This window comes from Lissotriton helveticus, chromosome 8 (assembly GCF_964261635.1).
Source record: "Lissotriton helveticus chromosome 8, aLisHel1.1, whole genome shotgun sequence".
Taxonomy (NCBI): Eukaryota; Metazoa; Chordata; class Amphibia; order Caudata; family Salamandridae; genus Lissotriton; species Lissotriton helveticus.
This window is the reverse complement of record NC_136069.1, coordinates 224,124,995-224,145,263: the sequence shown is the minus strand read 5'-3', so window position 1 is coordinate 224,145,263 and position 20,269 is coordinate 224,124,995. Positions and strand designations below refer to the sequence as shown.

The 20,269-nt window shown below is 44.8% G+C and overlaps 1 protein-coding gene across 1 annotated transcript in view; it reads right to left on the bottom strand.

Moving 5' to 3' along the window:
• Positions 1-20,269, bottom strand: part of MED17 (mediator complex subunit 17) — a 95,909-nt gene that overhangs the window by 70,993 nt on the left and 4,647 nt on the right. Inside the window, exons 2-3 of the mRNA XM_078656966.1 lie at positions 19,675-19,841; positions 16,846-17,065 (exon numbers count right to left, since the gene is read on the bottom strand). Coding sequence (XP_078513092.1) covers positions 16,846-17,065; positions 19,675-19,841 — 387 coding nt within the window. The remainder of the gene's footprint in view (positions 1-16,845; positions 17,066-19,674; positions 19,842-20,269) is intronic.

Genomic DNA, 20,269 nt, shown 5'->3' with positions numbered 1-20,269 from the left:
CTCGGAGTCATACGACCATCACGAAGTAACTGGGCCTCGCCCATAGTGATGGTCCCAAAGCCGTATGGGTCCACCCGGTTTTGTATGGACTTTTGAGCATTGAACACAATATCCTCCTTCGATGCCTTCCCTATACCCCGAGTGGACGAGCTTATAGAGAGAATAGGAGAAGCCAGATTCATCACGACACTAGACCTGACCAAAGGGTACTGGCAGGTGCCACTGCGGGAAAGAGACAGGCACAAAACAGCATTTGCCACTGACGATGGCTTGTTCGAGTTCAATGTGATACCATTCGGGCTACACGGAGCCCCGGCAACGTTTCAGCGATTGATGAACACGGTGTTGGCCTCCCACACCGAGTACAGTTCAGTGCACCTCGATGACATAGTCATCTTCAGTCTGAACTGGGAGGAACACCTGGAACACCTAGACAAAATCCTCAATGCCTTACAAAAAGCAGGACTCCATGTTAACTCCAAAAAGTCAAGGGCCGCATATCCCAAGGTAAAATACCTGGGGTTTATGTTGGGGGAGGGGGTAATTGCTCCCCAGGAGGAAAAAATACGAGCTATAACTAACTCCCCCTTTTCCCTCTAATAAGAAAGAACTAAGGGCCTTCTTAGGTCTTATCGGCTATTATAGGCGGTTCATTATGAACTTCGCAAACGTAGCCGCTCCCTTGACAGACCTCCTCAAAAAGAATGTTAAACACAACCTAGCAAAACCCCCACCTGAAGAAGCCAGAAAGGCTTTTGATGAACTAAAGAGAGCCATCACATCCAGTCCGGTGCTGATACCCCCAAATTTCGAGATACCATTCACTCTAGCAACAGATGCCTCGGATACAGGGGTGGGGGCTGTACTATCCCAGGAGGGGGAGGACGGTTTAGAACACCCCATCCTCTACATAAGTCGGAAACTCCACCCTAGGGAGCGCAAATACCCAACGGTCGAAAAAGAGTGCTTGGCGATTCGCTGGGCGGTGGACAAGTTGCGATACTACCTGGAGGGGAGAACTTTCACATTACACTCGGATCATGCGCCCCTGCAATGGATGCAGAAGAATATGTCCCGGAACTCCAGAGATCTTAGATGGTTTCTTTTCCTCCAACCCTTTTCCTTTAAAATAGTGCACAAAAAGGGAACAGACAATGGCAATGCAGACTATTTGTCGAGGGTACCCGTTCTCCCCGATCGGGAGAATCCAGGGGGGGTGAAGTGTAACAGGGTCGGGACGGGAGGTCTTGAGGACTGGTGGACCCCTGACCCTAACTCCCCTCCTTCCCCGCAGACTGACTCTCCGAGGGCAGAATGGGATGAACAGGACGATGTATATGATCCCGGCGCCTTTAACTGGGCGTATGACGACCAAGACGAGACTCCGCCCCCTGCTGACGTCGGAGGCTCCAGATTGGTGAAAAGGCAGGAAGTCCTGTATGCGAGGTGTGACATCACCCTGGAGGTTGGAGAAGGAAGCGGAGATGAGGAACCGAAGGAAAAGCGAGGAGAAGACGGAGAGGACGGGAGAAACTAGAGTGGTGGAGAGCCAGGAGGCCAACGACCCCGTGAACCGCCGTGCCACACTCCCGAGGGAGGAGTGTGGCTTTCTCAGGTACGGCGGCGTTGGGCAGCCTGGGTGGGGAAAAAGAGCGCCCCTTTGTAAATATTGTAAATACCCCTGTGTGTGACTTTCCCGTGTTCGTTCCCATACCCTTCCCCCTACCTTACCCCCTTCCCACGTTTCCTCACGCCGCTCCTCCTCCCTGAGCACGTTCTTCCTGTATAAACACGGGTGCTCCCTCACAACCACTTGGTCCCTAATCGGGTAAGCCGGTATCAGACGGCGAACTAACGGCTTCCCTCTGTTGGTCTCTTTTCCCTTACGGTCCAGAGACGGCGTACCTGAGGGAGGAGAAGAAACCCGCCAGGAACTACTTCGGCCAGACGAAACCGTCACCACGGACAGACTGGATTTTGCAAGAGAGAGACTCACCTTTCGAACCCGTCGAACTTTAAAAATAAAACCCAGTTTGAAGAAACCCTCTGGTATTCAGCCTGTTACTATTACCGCGCCCATCTCCTCCTCCCCTCCCACGCCCACACTTATGTATTCACGTCTGCGAATTACTTTTCAGAGCTGAACACAGGAAATTGACCGGTTCTAACCTTGTGCACTCTACCACACACAATTTCCTCCAAAATTACTTTTCTGGAGAGTAATAGGCTCAATTATCTCGGCAGGCTCTGATATGAAATGTATTGCCCAGTGAAAATAGGAGGTGGCAATCCTTGGCTTGCCTGAGTTGAGTTCTACTCAGGGTCCAAGGGTAGCCCTACATGGTTGTGCGGCGGGGGTTGTAATAGAGAAACTTCATCCCAGGGAGTCCTTGTTGCTTAACTGGACCCGCAAAGGTTGTATATGTGATTTTTGGAACACCACGTGTAGGTAAGAGGACACTCAGAAACCAGACTTGATCCCTCTACGGCATCTTTCAAACAAGCATTTACAATGCAATGGTTTCGCCTTTTAAAAAGTTAGAGCTATTGGCATTGTAAATGACAAAATTTGTATTTATGTGTTGGTTTTGAAAACAGATAAATAAATGGCATTGTCATTTACAATGCCAATAGTTTAATCTCTGGCAAATGCCACTCATCAAGCTGAGACATTCAGCTGCAGTCACAACTGTGGTTTGGAAAAGACACGGACACGCTGGAAGTAAATATAGTGTTACTGGAAATCATAGCACGCATTAGTCAATTTCCTGGAAGAACCTCGATTCTATTAACTACCAGCAGGGTACACGCTGTTTTTGACCGAGCTGACATTTTTGGCCGCATTCATAAGTGATGACATTTGTAGTGGTGGCCTCGGGCGAATTATTTGGCTTTGCAAGCGAAAAATGAAAACTGGCCCCAAACACCAAGTGTTCATCACATGGTGATAATCACAAGGCGATAATGAGCTGAGAAAAAAGCAACGGCAGAATGGATAGAAGAGCAAATCGGACCCCCTCGATGTCCCCACCCGGCCTGTCACTTCCCACGCAGCATGACATGCCAGCGCCGCAGAATAAAGTCGGGCTTAGGCTGAGTGATTCATGTCAAGCACTGCATGACACGTGACTGACTGACTCCGTTCCAGCCCATGTGTCCGGGGGTCCGAAGTGTCTGGAATCTCAACTTACACCCGGTTCCACTCTAGTGACGCGCTTCAGTTGTCCACATGTTCTATCAATGTGCTACCCATACAGTTTTGTAAATCACCGAAACATCACCTAGGTCAATTCAGAGCGCTAAGATGTGACAACCATATGTTCGTCTAAATTGGCTTTTTTTAAGATATCTCATATGGAAGGTGTTCAGCTATGGTGACATGGCAAGATGCAAACATCAGAAACCAGCTAAACCCTGCCACCTCCGTGCAGAGCCCAGACTAGTCCGGATTCCACCACAGCCCATTCTGAACAGACAGTGGGCAGTCCAGCAAGAATGGCGCTCCAGGTGAACACGAGGGGGGAGAAAGTGAGCAATCAGGCTAGTTAGAGTGATGTCATAGGAGGAAGTGTACACGTGAACTTGGGCAAAGCGTGGCAAGATTGTAAATGCGACATAAGCGCTGTGAACGGAATACCACAGTTTCACAACCAACGGGGAATAGGGAAGGCTAATTCAAACTTTAAACAAGCATTAAACACGGACAGCGGGGGGGGGGGGACGGGCAAATGGCAGGCACACGGACAGCGGGAGGGGGCGGGCAGGCACACGGACAGCGGGAGGGGGGCGGGAACGGGGACACGGACAGCGGGAGGGGGGAGGGAACGGCAAGAAAGGCACTCACCTTGACTTCCTCCGGCGGCGGAATGACCAAATGAAACCTCGACGTCGGAAAAAATAAACCCCGCCCACCGTCGCACTGACGTGACAAAAGGGGCCGGATGAGAAAAATTCTCCAGAAACGGCCACGAGTCGCCTCGCAGGATGACGGACGCCTCTGTTTGCCAATGGCTAGCGTCCATTTATGGAGCTAGCCAATGGGAAACAGAGGCGGCCGAACATCCATTCTGTAACTCAAAGATTTCGCCCTGGACGGAGCACTGCGTGCTCTCGCCAGGTCGAAACCTAAACAACCACAGTGAAATATAAAGAAAGAAAATATAAATAAATGCACCACAGTATTCGACCCGGTTGACAAGACACGCAGGAAAGACACATATTAATAGTAGATTGTTCTTCTATCGCGATAACTTTTGCTATGGTAAAGATACAGAAATTCTTATGGTAGACCACGCTTTTTGTTTAAAAACAGCAGAACATTCAATTGCTCTGCAGAAAATCGAGTAATAGACATCAATATGGTATTTGAAGAAACATTGTGAACTGAACGATCTCTGTTGAAATCTGTAAACTACCTGCAGTGACAGGCTCAAACCGCACCACAACTCAGCATTCCATCCTGCCGACGTCTATCCATTGAGGTTTGGGCAATAGTAACTAGTCAGGGAGGACTAACTGTGTACCGATCTGGACAGACTGTGCCAATAGGGAAGAGACATGGATTTTTCTGCCAAGCAGTGAGACTCGTGAGAGTTCAGGAAGACGGAGCTCTGGACTAACGGCCTACCCGAGAGGCTCAGGTGAAATCAGGGCTAACGAGTCTGTCTGCGCTGATATCCCAGGAGCCCCCACCTCCTATGAGGTCACGGAGACTTTATAACACGTAGTTCACGATCAGACCCCTGCTGCTTTTATGCCTCTGTGCATCCGCCCCCATGTGGGGTGGTTTAGTTCCTCGTAACGGAATGCCATCCTCACATTTGCCATGCTCTTATGCTAGAGAGGAGACACGCCGTCCCTGAAGCCTCAAGGTAGGTATACTTATCACATCCTAGAACACAATACACTCAGGTGAGACAGTGTCGGGCAGGCCTGTGTGGGAATCCGTCCGGAGGGCTGATCTGACATGACAGTGTGTGGGCCACTTTTTGGGCTTGTTTTATGGTCTGTGATTCAATTTTAATGTGGGTTTCCCTATTACCACCAACCTTTCCTGCAGCAAGCACAGACACATGCAGTCTTCCACACCTTGCTTAACACCTGGGCAGCGTGTATTTACAAGTTCAAAACTGCCCCGAATTTTCAAATGCGAGCCAATTTCTTAAACTACGTGCTAATAGAGGCCACTTTTATTTCGGGACCCGGTCCAATTTTTCTGCCTCTGTCCTACCGTGGTGTCAAGCTGCTCCTGTATGCAAACATATCGATTCTCCGTGGGAGGCGCAGTTCTCTACTTAAAAGTACGTCTGTGTACAAACTGCAGATCAAAGGCTAGGACCCCCCAAGGCGATGTTTCGCCCCTTCTTCTTAGGTAGATAAAATGTGCTCAATCGAGATCAGTGACACATACACTTGTTAGTGCTGCGTTTAGAACCCGTACATTAAGCTCTATATGCATGATGGCACACTGCACCGCTTCCGTCATACTCGATAATAAATGTGCTCCTTATCGTCATCGAGAGCAGCCCCCTACCCGTTAATGTACACTCCATTTGCGTGGTCCGGACCGAGCAACCCATTTCGGGGACACTCCTGCCCAACCTTACTGTGGAATCTTCAGTCTAGGCTTGCTGAGGAATGCTTGACACCCCCCACATGACACACACTAAGTACCTGCCACCCCCTGCATTCAAACCCAAACAATAACTCCGCCTTAAGAGGGTAACGGCGTCGGGTGGTGGCGGTGGGTCCCACCACATCCATAGCGCTGTTAAACGAGTCCTGCTTGAGTTGAAGACGGACATTTTAGGCAGTCGGTGTGTATCTGGCAAAGCGAATTCCGGAGATTTGAACCGGGGAGCTGCTATTTGTGATATTTTGCTGTTAGACGCGATCCAGAATGTAAGAAGCATTTTCCAGATAAGGGACACATCTCCTCGTTGCAGACGGTGCACGTTAGATGCCTAGCCTGGCGGTATTTACATGTCAGATAACTCTGGGCTTTACGTCACATCGTGAGGCAGTCTGGTACTTGCAGTTTTCAGCACATACAATGACGCAGTCGAATTAAATTTCAAAGACCAGTTCCACCCAAGGTGTCGTGATTTTCCGAGTCTGCTACATTATAGGGAAATTGAAACTACACTCCCCAGAATTCAATTTTAAAAATGTTTTAAAACAACTATTGGTTTGAATGATTGTAAATGCGACATAAGCGCCGTGAACGCAATACGACAGTTTCACAACCAACGGGGAATAGGGAAGGCTAATTCAAACTTTAAACAAGCATTAAACACGGACGGGGGGGGCGATAACGGGCAAACGGCAGGCACACGGACAGCGGGAGGGGGGAGGGAACGGCAAGAAAGGCACTCACCTTGACTTCCTCCGGCGGCGGAATGACCAAATGAAACCTCGACGTCGGAAAAAATAAACCCCGCCCACCGCCGCATGATGAGGAAAAAGGGGCCGGATGAGAAAAAGATCACAGGAACGCCCACGAGTCGCCTCGCAGGATGACGGACGCCTCTGTTTGCCAATGGCTAGCGTCCATTTATGGAGCTAGCCAATGGGAAACAGAGGCGTGCCGAACATCCATACTGTTGACAAAAGTTTTCGCCCTGGCCCTCGCCAGGTCTAAACCTAAAAAGAAGTGAAATCTCTTATCATGGCTAAATTCACTTGAGCATGGTCTACTGTTATATTGATACCCAACGTATCTTCTACATAGAACATTTTATTGTCTATTGTCCAGCCAGATTTCCTGGATACTGTATCTATATTTTGTTTGATATACACTGAATGTTTTGTTATGTACCTTACACCTATGTATCTATGTTAGGAAGTTTATACTATCATTGACCAGCATTGAACCTTATGTTATTTTCTTTGTATTTATGTAACTATGACACCTACCCTGTAAAGCGCTCTGATGCCCGCAAGGGTCTGTTTCGCACTATATAAAACTTTCAAATAAATAAATAAATACGGTCACTTGAACAGCGGCTCACATTAACATTTCACAGTGGAGGACACATGAGGAAATGAAACACAATCATGATCTTTCTTTTGAATCACGATTCTTACTGCGAAGCACAGGGTTCAGACCTGTGTTGGAAGAAAGTGCTTACATGCTAGGCAGAATTATTAAACATTAAGTAAACAACACTGTAAATTTAGGTCTTGAATATATGCAGATGTGCAGAGTGTAATATGCTATTTGTTACCACTGCTGAGTGTGGGGGAGGGGCCATGGCTCACAACAGGTAAAGCCTTGAGTGGGTCATAATGTCCCTCTCCTCCTTCAACAGTGGTAATTAATTGCACGTCGCTCTGCACATCTTCACATATGGTTTATACCATGGTTTTTAAAAAAAAGTCTTTAATCAAAAGTGTGTAGTAAGGTAAAATCACATTGAAGAGGCTCTGTGACTAGTAAAGTAAACGCAACAAGGAATCTGTGAAGAAATAAACAGGGTTCTTCCCATGCCACTTTGTCTCCTGCGATAATAAACTGGTATGTGACTTTGTACCTACAGTAATATAAGTTTGAATGTGCATTTATTAGTATAGTTGATTTAAGCACCGTATTATTGAACCATTTATTAGTACCGTTGCTTTAAATAACGCATTATTGGGCTAAATTCATTGGAATATATGCATATGGTTAGCTTTGGATATAACAACTTGACATAGGTTGAACAAAACAGAAATTCAAGGAAATCAGAGTTAAAAAGCAGAATGGTAAATAACTAAAACCGAAAAAAACTACTCAAATTGTCAAGTTAGAATAGGAAGCACAATCCAAAACTTGCACAAACCATAATTTGCACACTAAATGCAATGCTCAAGACCTTAACCTTAATGAAACAGGTGCAATTACAAATATAAATCATTTCACAGATTAGATTAATATCACATTACCATAACCACTTTGACAGAGACAACTATAAATATAGTATAATTGATTTGTTTGATTATGATTTGCTGTTTAATAACGTTTTGCTTTTAGGTGTTATTTATGAATATAAATAGTGTGTGGTCAAAAAAGGTATTGCGTGTGGTGTGCAAGTTATAGATTGTGTGCCTAACATTAACTTGCAAATTTCAGTAGTTTTCCCGTTTTAATTCATAACCATACGTCGTAACCATAACTGCGCATTAGCTGTGGCTTTTAGGTGAATTTCTGAAGTTTTGATTAATTAGATTTTGAAGTGCAATAATCAAAGCTAACTATAGCTTAACTTTAGCCTTTGTTTTTTCCATTAATTTGATTTGTGTTTTTAAAATGATATATCACATTCAAGTCACCGCGCCCAAATTTCCACAGGTGGCCAACTCCACTGCGCATGGCGAAATCTGCATGCAGTAGCGGTGGCGGGCCACATGTCCTGGCAAGAACCCAGCCCCCCATGGGCTGCCAACCCCTAGCAGTGTGCTGCTAACACCCTGTGGTTGGGCAATTCCCCTTTCGTAAGGCCTTTTGCCATGTGCGGCAGGTGTTCGATGGGGGAACATCCTTTACAACGCAACTTTTACCACGCAGTGCCTTTACGACGCAACTTTTACAACGCAAACCATTACAACGCATTGCGCTGGGGGGCGCTCTAGGATAGGGAATAGGTTTAATGTACTATCCAACACCTTCCCTGCTATCCACGGGGACTGGAGTTGGAATAGTAAATTAAACAATTCACTATCCAGCGCCCCAAAGCACTATGCGTTGTAAAGGCATGCGTTGTTAAAACCGCGTTGTAAAGGCATGCGATGTAAAAGCATGCGTTGTAATGTCATACATCCGTTCGATGAGATCAGCAAAGGTCTATTAAGCTTATCCAGAGTTTGAGGTACCTGCAACAGGATCTGCCGTTCCCAAGAGGGAGTCGTGGACAGAACTTAATCCTGCCACTGGTTCCACATACTCTGCAGCATTTAAAAAAAAAAAATAATAATATTTGAGCATAGGGGCCATGGGCCTTCTCTTAGGACTTGCTCACTTTGTCTCCTTATTTGCCCTTTACTTTTATTTTTTAGGCCACAGAGACCGAGTCCCTGTGTCCTGTAATGGCAGCTACAACATTTTCCCTGGATGTTGAAGTCAGGTAATTAAAGAACTTTGGTTGCGTGGATCAGAATCTAGATTCTGCAACCCAAATGGGCCGTAAGGGCAAAACGCTCCCCTGGCAGATGAGTGTGTGTTTTTTAGTGTGTTTGGATTTGTGGGGCTCTGTGTATACAGCACAGCTTTCCAAACTGTGTGGCGCGACACATTACTGTGTCGCGCAATGAGATGACTTCTGCCGGGAATCGGCAGAGTCGAGCTGCAGGGGCTCTTAGAAGGGGTGAAACAGCAACAAAGGCCTATTAACATGCACAAGGTCTTTAACGACCTGTGAAGTGCTCGGGTGCGGCTGTGAGTAGTCCCGGGCTGCCACACGCGACGGGGGGGGGGGGGGGGAGGGAGGGGGATGAGTGGGGGCTGAAGCCCTCTGATGCTAATGGGGGTGGGGGCTGAAACCCTTTGATGCACACCTCATCTCTTGTAGAAGGCAACCCTCCGGGCACTCATGACCACTGTCGTTTGAAGCTGTCACCCCAGCCACATTCCATTTCTGTAGCTGCAGTGTGTGGATTTCGGTATATTTGCCAGCCTATTGTATTGACCTTATATCACTATCCTGCTGTTTATTTTTTTCTCTTTAATATTATCCTCTTGCTTTGATCAATACAGTAACTTTATTACTTTGTTGCTGCCTTTGTATGTACAAGATCTTTTGTACTTTCGCAGTTTGCTGGCCTTTTTCAGCTCGATATCGTAAATGTTCTTGTCTTTACATACTGCTCAAAAGGCTGCATGTAGTTAGATTTCATTCTGGAGTTTTTATGACCCAAGTGCATGGACAGTCGGTATCGAAAGAGGAGTGGAGACGGTATAAAAGGGTTTCATTGCACGATTAAAAACACTAGCCAATGATGTGCTTTACCTTTATCCGATTAAAAACACTAGCCAATGATGTGCTTTACCTTTATCGTTTGCATCGTTGCAGACTATTTACTTGTTAATGATTATATTAGATCACTTGGGCCACTGGAATTATGCTGAAGGGATGGTCCAAATTATGCAACAGGGTCGACTAAATGATACTGCAAGAAAAGGCAAATTAGGTGGCATAATACAGCACAGTTTGTGATAGTACTACTTATTAATTATTTTGTCTTTTTTTTTTACACATTAACGCTATTGTGGCAAAGGTTATACGTCATTAGTACCAGTTTAACACTGAACAGCAGCAATAAGCAACAGGTAGGTGACGAGTCCACCTTTGCGAAGGACTTTCCACTGTGTTGCAACACGTGTTGCCACGTTTTATGGTAACTGCAAATTTATAATTTTGAAAAATACACCCGTCGTAAAATCTCCTAATTCCAGTAGCTCTGCTTATCACCAACTGAAAACAGTGTTCATCTTCTGCTTTCTAATTCATGTTTAATTTTATAATGTAATATGAAATTGTGCTACCTAAAAGGTAACCAAACCAAGTATATCCCTTGAAGATGGGGTGATCAGATGGTAACTTCCTGGCTTTGTTGTAGTGTTAGTCCTATCTACGGAGCAGTTTGAGTGCTGCTCTTGGGGAATTTTTAGCCAAGATGAACACAATTGTCATAAATCTGCTTGTAGTCTAGCGCAGTCATTCTGTTGGTTTCCTACAGAGTGCATTGCGTGCTGCTGCTACACTCATAGTCCAAGCACCAGATAATCTGTGGTACAATGATAACTTTCCAACTCCCCCTTGCCCTGTGCAGGGTTGATTGGGGGGTGTGGGGTGTGTGTGTGGGGGGTGGGGGGTCTGTGGGGTGGTATGTGTGGGGTGTCTGTGGGGTGGTATGTGTGGGGTTGTGTGTGGGGTGTGTGTGTGGGTAAGGTGTGGGGGGGTGTAGGGGTGTGTGGGGGTGTGTGGGGTGTGTGTGGGGGGTTGTGTGAGGTGTGTATGTGTGGGGTGGTGTGTCTGTGGGGTGGTATGTGTGGGGTGTGTGTGGGGGGTTGTGTGTGTGTGGGGGGTGTGTGTGTGGGGGGGGGGGGTGGGGCCTGAACCCACCATAGGTGGTTCGGGCTCGCTCGCTGCGCTTCCTCGCGTTACCGTGTCCCTGAATTTTTTTCACAAAAAGGTGTGTCACCAACATGAAAAGTTTGGAAAGCTGTGGTATACAGGTTAGGCGATCTCTGCAAATGAGCAATCCAGCCAGCTGTAATATGTAGCCAAGACCGTTTTTAAAAGCTCATTTCTCAAAAACTACTGAATGAATTTACACCAAATGAGCAAGGACTTTTCCTTAAGTAATGTTCTACCTTCATGCCATATTGGTTTAATAGTATTCGAACATTCTTCCTGTACAGAACTCCAAAGAATCATATCAGACTTAAACAGCATTTTTATTTGGCACCTGCTTTACAGATCTGCACAAGTCTTTCTGGGAAGAACGTAAAGTGGATGTACTTTATTTTTGTAAGTTTCATGCAGATTCTAACAACACAAAAGTTATAAAGAATCCTGGATCTGAAATTCCTGTAACAGGGATTTGCAAAGTGAGCCCAAACATCTAAAATTCAGTAGTGTAAATTAAGACTTCCTCCTTTGTTGTAATCATTTTATGCACAAAAGGAATCAAGCTGAAACTCTATATCTGGGCAAACCTTTAACGGAGAGCAAAATGATTATCTGGCGTGCAGGAGCTTTGTTTGGACAGAAAAGTCCCCTGCATGGTGACAGAAGTGTACCCTTGCCCCAGCTACATGGATATCTGGTCCCCGGCACCAATGTTTTGGTCATGAGCGAACATGGTTCCTGCGTGTGCGCCTATAAACTAGGCATGTCTCAAGGTAATGCGGTCTGATTAGCCTAGTAGAGGAGCATAAAGAACTAATCTCAGAGAGGTAAAGGGCTACTGTCATTACCAGGAGTTGAGTGACTCGAGCACAGTGGTGGCAGAATACCAGTTTGGTGTTTAGTAGTGATCAGCACTGCGAACCAGACATTTATCTGAGTCACTGGAGTTGTGCCAACTGGCCCACTTATGTAAGGTTCCACTGCTGTGTACTTCACTCTCTCTTGGCCTATATAGTGAAAGTATGTAGTGTAATCCCACGGCCTAGAAACACTGCAACCCCCAGACCGAAGGAATGGATTGCTGACATTTCTTAGTGGTGGGGTGGTAACCCACACACACACGAGGAAGGGGAAAATAGCATCCTCTATGTATATCAAAAGATCTCTGATCCCAAGAAGAGTGTCTAGACAGTGGGGAGTGGGCTCATGACTTCTAGCTGCTGGAACAAGGACTAAGGACCAAGGTCTGTTAGTTTGACTGCTGGACGAGGGGCATCACCCAGGAAGTCAAGACCATTTGTCTTGAGCCTAGAGCACCAGCCTTCTGTGAGGCGGAGGAGAGCACACCAATGGCGCTAGGCCCAGTGAAGATCCTGGAAAGCACAGTCTAGTGAGCAAAGTGTTAGACGCCTGGTCCAGTTGGGACCGATGCACAGAAGAAGGCAGCAACACCGGTGTGTTAGGAGGGGGTCATGTGAAGTAAAGGCCATTGCCCCGGTGCAGGCAAAGTGCGCAACCCTCTGTGTGCAAGGAGAGGGACACCATGAAGTAAGGCCCATCACCCTTGTGCAGGAGAAGTCGTGACCGCCGTATGCCAGGAGGGGGCACCGTGAAGTAAGGGTCATCACACTGTTGCAGAACAAGTCAGCGACTCCTGTGATCCAGGAGGGGGCCCATCGAGAACTTATAGAGCCATCGTCCTAAGGAAGGTGAAAGAAGCAATACCAGTGTGCTAGGAGGGGCCCATGTGGGGACAGGGGCACTGCCCTCGATCCTCATGCCCAGGTTGCGGTGAAGAAAACGAATAATAAGTAGATTCTGGACATATGGGGGAACATACACCATGTGAAGTAATTTAATCTGTATTCTGCAAATAGTTTGCAGTCAAAACATGTGTGCAAACTGAAGGATACACTTTCAAAAATCAGCATGGATTGGTAAGTATATCATAATTTTCATGCTGATAAACTGAACACCATTTACATTGTTGGTTTAATTAGCACCAATTCTCCTCAGTGGTGTACAATCAGGGGTCGCAGCTGTGCCTCTTGCTTGCTCTCTGCTACTCCTGGCACTTCCTTTGCGACCCCTGGCTTCAGAAGGGGCAATATTGGAAGGCCAGGGGTCGCACAGGAAGTGCCAGGAGCAGCAGGGAGCAAGCAAGAGGTCAAAGTTTGCGATCCCTTACTACCCCCAAATGACGTCAATAAGCAAAACCATGATATTAAGTATTTATAAAACAACAAGCATCTGCAAACCCAATATGTCTCACTTTATTATCCTAATCTGTGAAACCCAAGGTATGCTTAAATTGGCACAGATTCTTTGAATAGCGTCTCTTTGTGACCTGCCTCCTTACTTGGCCTCACATCCGTTACTCTCCAAGCTTGCAGTGCTGAGTAACACCAGCACTGAAAGCACAGAGAACGAAAACAGAAGCATCACAGACCTGGAGAATAAACAAGGCATAAAAAAACAGTTGCACAGGGACAAGACAAAACCAGTTTGTGTGTATTTGTGCATGTCTGTGTTTCCAAACATTATCATGATGAGACCTACTGGCTTTGCCAATGCGTACTGTCAATATGTTTGATCTTACCATTTACGCCTACATTTTAACATGGAGAAAATGCTTTCGAGTCAGAATTTTGAAATGACTGAATAAGAGGATTTGAGATAGTTAAAGGTTTGTAAGTGATATTTTTTTGTGAAAATTACATCTCAGACACGACCTTTATCACCGATATGGAAGATGCAATGCTGTAGTAAGCTGTTGTCTAATAAGAACGATTTGATGATTGTGGGTAGGGGCTTCTACTTTTTCCCAGCTAAATCTCATCAATAAGAGGAGGAGAGTTGGTCAATGCAATAATGAAGTAAACTAGTAATAAAACTATTTTTATCTGCAGGAAAGTAGTAAAAGACATTGAACCCAGTGGTGTAGGTGTTACAGCTATCTCTACAGGAAAGCATTGGAATAAGGACGAGTTTATGGAGTTAATCAAATTGCATTTGAGGACCTTTTTTTTTTTTTCCACAGAGTTTTATATAGCGCAAACTTGACCCGAATCGGGTATCCGAGCACTTTACATAGCACCAGTTGCATTACATGAAGATACATTCATTTTTGTTAGGCACGGGGAGATTACGTGATTTGCCCACAATCACAGGATGTTCCGCGTCATTGCCGAGACTCGAACACAGTTCAGCAGATTCGAGGTCGACAGCCCTAGCCGTTAGGCCAACTCCTCTCCCCAACTTCTTGTGGTAAAGGCAACCCCGGTTTCTGTTTTATCAAGGTGGAGGATGTTGTGCTTTAGTGGTGAGATAGTGATATAGAGGATAAAAGGAACCAGGTTTCCATTGGTATTGTGGAATCAAGGTCACAGTCTTTGATGAGGTCATTTATACAAATGTCCTTAAAGAATACAGGCCTAAAGTTCAGAGTGCAGCTTTGAAGTGATAAGTAGGATATGAGAAAGTGACTAGAGAGGTGGTGACGTTTATGAGGTTTGTAAGGACTGATCTTGGTGTTTACGACATCTAGCTCTGGAGGTTTATGGCAACAGGATGTGTTGTTAGGTCTTTGGGTGCATGGGGTGTGTTTGAGGTAGTCTACATAAAGGCATGCTCCAAAGCACTGGGGTTGGTGTGCATGCTGGGCTCTCCCAGAGTAAGCGTGTCACAATAGGGATGGTGTGCATGGTAGGCTATTTAAGAGGAGGTGTGTCGAGTGTGGGAGACAGAGGAGCAGTCCATATGAGGAGAGACTGGGAGAGTAATATACACACTTATCATTTCATTCAAGTTTACATCAAGCAGTTCATTATGAAGAGTGGATAATAGATGTATTTTTTTGTCAGGAGTAGGGGATTGTGAAAATACAGTTTGTGTACTGTTTTTGTATAGCTGGAGTGAATCAGGTTACTGGTTGAAAAAGGGAGGCTGTATTGAGGTGTAGATGTGAATTCTAGAGGGCTGTGGGTTTGTTCCTGGACTTCATTTAGTTCTGTGCCAGAGCAGCAGCAACTCAGTTTCAGATTACGGTGCAGACTACTTTGAATTATGCAGGAATTAAGCAGTCTCACTTCATTCCCTGAGCAGTGTGGGGATGGTAATGTCGAGATATAGAAGTGGAAGAGCTAGTAGTGCCATAGAACAGATGTAATCAACCAACCAATCAGGGGAATTGTAAGCACGCTACTCACCCGTGAAGGTCTCAAGGCGCTGACATGGCACCTATGTTAACATCCCTAAACAGGGACGAAGCTTTTAAGGCCTTCAGGGTATCAAACATGTGGTAAAGATGTGAAGGTTGATGATAGATGGATATTGGCTCATGATGTTCTGAGTTTTATGCCAGCTGATAAGTAGCTCACATACCTGGTTATGGTAACCGGACACATTATATTTTTTGCCATAAGGGATTTTTGTGTTGAGACAAATAAGTTAAAGGTTAGTGTATCAATCAATCAAGCATTAGTGGAAAAATTACACCCGTTTTTAAGAGTCGAGCCAAAGGCAAGGGTATTTGTCACTGATTAAGAACCCCAAGATGGCTCTCAAGGCTCAGTATTTGCAATATTTGTTTTGGATAGGATAGAGAGACTAAGCTCTCCACGTTTTTTTATTGTGTGCATCCTGGAGTCTGATCTGATATGAAGCTCTCTTTGTTTTAGGCTTGGTGGTCATATTAGGATGGCGCAAAAAATGTGTTGGCTGTTGGTCTTGAGACGCAGATTATGGAACAGCCCAATATGGTGCGACGAGGTATAATTTAGTACACAGAGAAAGCGTTGTTTTAAGGTATCACATTAGGTTTAAAAGGAATTCGTCAGTATGACATCACCTTTGATAAACACAAATAATCACTTTTAGGTGCACCATTAGTAGGAGAATGGATACACTTAAGCACAAAAGAAACAAATCTAGCTGAACATTTTCATTTACAAATAAAACCCACATAAGGTGCACAGAGAAAGGTGCAAACCCATCCTTGGTGCAAATACCAGGAGTACACTAGGTTCAAAAGCACTCAGTGCAGGAGAAAGATGCAATAGTAAAAGGTCACATTAGGTAAAAGAGGGGTGTATCCGTATGATATCACACTTTGCTGATCACATAGTGCGGTGCAAACTCATTCTGGATGGGAAACCAGTAGGAGGGTTAAACAATTTAATGGCTGCATATCACACATCGGAGGAAACAGATTTTGGTGCAAAATCACACTGCAACAACAAAAGGAGGATTGCATTTGGGTGCAAAAATAGATTTAGATGCAAAACAAAAGCAAACAAAAAACATAAGGAGAAAAAAAATACACATTTAGTTGCCAAATCACAAGCAGGTTCAAATTCTCCCTTGGTGCATCAGTAGTAGTGTAAATTATTTGTAGGAGGAAAAAAAAGAAAATCATTTTGGTGCAAAAATCACATCTTGGAAAAACGATATATATTCCAATGCACCCAAAAGTAAATACTGGAGACATTACAGACTCCGCAAACTGTAGAGTGACAATCCATAGGTTTTATTTAATCTTTGGTGCCAACTGGGTCCTATCTCACAAAACCTTTTTTCTCCCATTGCAATTGGTGTTTGTGGCTACTAAAGCAGTCCATTTGCCCATGTGTTACCTAAAGGTGCTACATTCACATTCCAGACTTAATGGAGTACAGACGTACCATGGGCACACGCTGTACAGTGACGCTGAGTTTACAGGAAAAAATTAACCACTTACCAGCACTCCTGTAGCTTAGATCCCCAAGGATTTTATCCCCCACCTTTCTCAGCTTCCAATGCTGTCTAAGCCTCAACAACTCAGAGTTGAAATCTCTCTGCCGCTTATTTTCTTGGGTCTCAGCAACAGACTTGGTCAGGCGCTCTGCTCCTTTCAAAAGGATATGTGATGCCCCAGCAAGGGATTTCTTCTTTGAAATCAACTGCAAAATTGGGGGATTCTAAAAAGAAAAAACAATTGTAATGTGATTTTTTTTTTATTTGCATGTACATTTAAGAAATAGAAGACATGTTTTTCCTTGAATAAAAAAAACCTGCGACTATACTGTAAAACATTGTTAATCAGGGCACATCTGTGTTTTAAGCAATACGTATGTACAATAAAACAACTAATTTCCTATGTGCAGACTGATGCATAAAATACTTTAAAATCAATGCTTGCTAGTAAACTGCAGAGAAAAAAAGCTTGCCCTTTTTAGGTCTCGCCTGAGCCAATCCGCTTGTGCATTGCTCCGGCGAGATTATAGTAATGGGAAAAGAACAGTCTACCAAAACGGAGGATTAGACACAGTTCATGTGATCTATGCGCGTGCACAACGCCAGCCACGTCACACACCACCATTTGTCTGTGCCTCGCATTCAGCGCCTTCTCGACCCCATACTTGATTGCTGTCCAAGCCCCAGCCCTCGCTGCCTCTATCATTATACACTCTCCCTGTGTTTTCCTGTTTCCCCTTGCTTTTTCCCGGCTCCATCATTCTGTGCTTTGATAAACTGAACGCGCTTTGTAGCACTCAACCCTGCGTGTTCTTAGCTTCAGTCTCTCTGCTGCTGCACCACATCACTCAGGGACACCACCACATCACTCAGGGGCACCACCACATCACTCAGGGGAACCACTCACGGGCACCACCACATCACTCAGGGACACCACCACATCACTCGGGGACACCACCACATCACTCTGGGACACCACCACATCACTCTGGGACACCACCACATCACTCTGGGACACCACCACATCACTCAGCCCTACCACATCATCACTCAGCCCTACCACATCATCACTCAGCACCACAACAGCACTGTCCTTGCTTGCTACCAATAAGCATTGCCATAGCCAATAGGACTCGCATTAGGAAAGTGTAAGCTATTGGCTTTGTGAATAACAATGCTATTAATTTATATATTTTCAAAGCCAACACATATTTTAAAAAATTGTCATTTACAATACCAATAGGTCACACTTTCCTAATGCGAGACCTATTGCATTGCAAATGCTTGTTTTACTTTAGTATCAAGTCTGTTTTAATGTGGATTTCCTTAGATCATTTCCCTTTTGCTTTTAGTCATATCATTTCCATGAGCACCTTCCATAATTAGTAGGCCTTATGTTTATTGTTATGCAAGTGCTTGCTGCGGGTTTCAGAACATTCCCACTGACAAATGGAAAACGGTGGAGCATCAAGTCATGCAAAGACATTAAATATTAAAAGTCTTCTCAGGTGAAGTTAATAAAACCACTGTGGTGCAAGTCATCTACATGAGGTTGGGCCACTAAAGTTGTCCTTCTATTGAAAATCTGTAAACAAGGAACTACCTCCGGGATCAGATATGCAAACGTTTGTGACAAGTATCATGTCAAAGGCTGCCATATTCTACGAATAAGATGCTCAACCTATGGAAGGCAGTATGGAAGGCAGTACTGATTCTGCTTTGGGAGATGGAAAATCTAATATTTTTAATTGATCTACAGCTTTCTTGGGTTGTCAGATTGTAGATTAAGTAGAGAAGAAAACATGCAGTTACATGGAGTGTATGTGTTCGAATCAAACAGGATTCGTTTTATGACACAATAGCCTTTCTTGACGGACAATACATTATCTACCCATCTATTGTCAGACTCCTCCAATCATTCTAAGAAGAACAACGCCTGTACCATAATCTGCACCTAGAAGTCGCCCTACTGCATCTGATCTGCTGTCAGCAAATCCAATCACAATATCCACTTTTCCAAACCAATTTGATAGTTGTTTCTTAAGAAGATCGCTCAGTATTATAGTAAACATCCTCTCCAATCTGGACTTTGCCAAACTGCTCTTTTTCCACTTGTCAAAGGATCAGATCGGTCCCAAAGCGGTCCAGGAAGCTGGAGACCACTGAAGCAGACCTTGACAGATACAAGTTCTAAGATAGCATAGCTCTGATCCAGAACTGCTCCAATGGCTCTTCATCAAAACCCAGTAACGTTACACTTTAGGCCCCTGAGTATGCCAACATGTCATAGCACCCCTGCAACCAAATGTGCTCCATATAACTGCCTATATCATGACTTACAACCTGGCCATCAGAAAGAACTACCTCTCATGCATGCTGATCTTTCCACACTTATCTGTGCCCCCATTACCTGAAGGCATCACAATTAGCAGAGTTATAAGTCTAGTAATTCATTCATGTAGCGCCGAAACTGCATTGACATAAGTAATAAATCAGTGAGTCATATAAAGTACGGTATCTCAATCAGTTATACGAATTCAATGAGAGGATGTCATATTTCACTTTTGGTTGCGACATAACTAGTAAAGTTCTTCTACCTTCATTCCTTGTAATCATTTGTTAGTCAGGTGAAGACATACTTCTGGAAGCCTAGAACATGACACCGCCTTCTTTTTCCTGTACTGCTCAAGCCACACATACGAATCTCCAATTCAAACCAGCATACCTCAGTTTACATGTAGAGCTCTTCTGCAGGTTGACCGCCACACTAAGCCTGGCTACAGGCAGGAATTTGTCACTATATGCGTTAGTTAACTTGGCGATTAGCACTCACCTGTTTTGGGGGCAGGGTGTCCTGTGACACTGGGTCGAGGGTCATGTATCTTTTATCCTTGACTATGTTGAGAACATCATAGAGCACGCACATCTCAGTCAGGGTACTTCTCACGTTGTTCCTAACTGAATCCCAGGGCCACAGAGAGGGCTGAAACTTTACCAAACCTTGAAAATTAGAAGATAATGAGTACTGAGTGCAGCAGGAGCACACATAATGCATTGTTGAGCTATTTCTTCTTCCAATGTCTGTCTACCCACCGATTAATGCATCCCTCAAACTTGCAAAAAGATCAAGCTATTCTAAGTTAGGCATAATAGTTAAACAAGAAACATTTATATGTTAATAAACAGTAAAGTGTTCCATAGGAGCTAAACAATGACAACAAAAGCTCATTTTACACGATTTAATGCAAGCTTAATTGTAAATGTCTATGAACCCAACTTGGCGATGTAGCACTGTTAACAAATGGACAAGAATAAAATATGCACAAGAGACAACAGTCACACTACTGTGCATCGCACCTCCTAGTACATCACACTGCTAGGCAAGACAAGAAAAAAGCACACATATGATCCAGGGATGTGGAATTCCT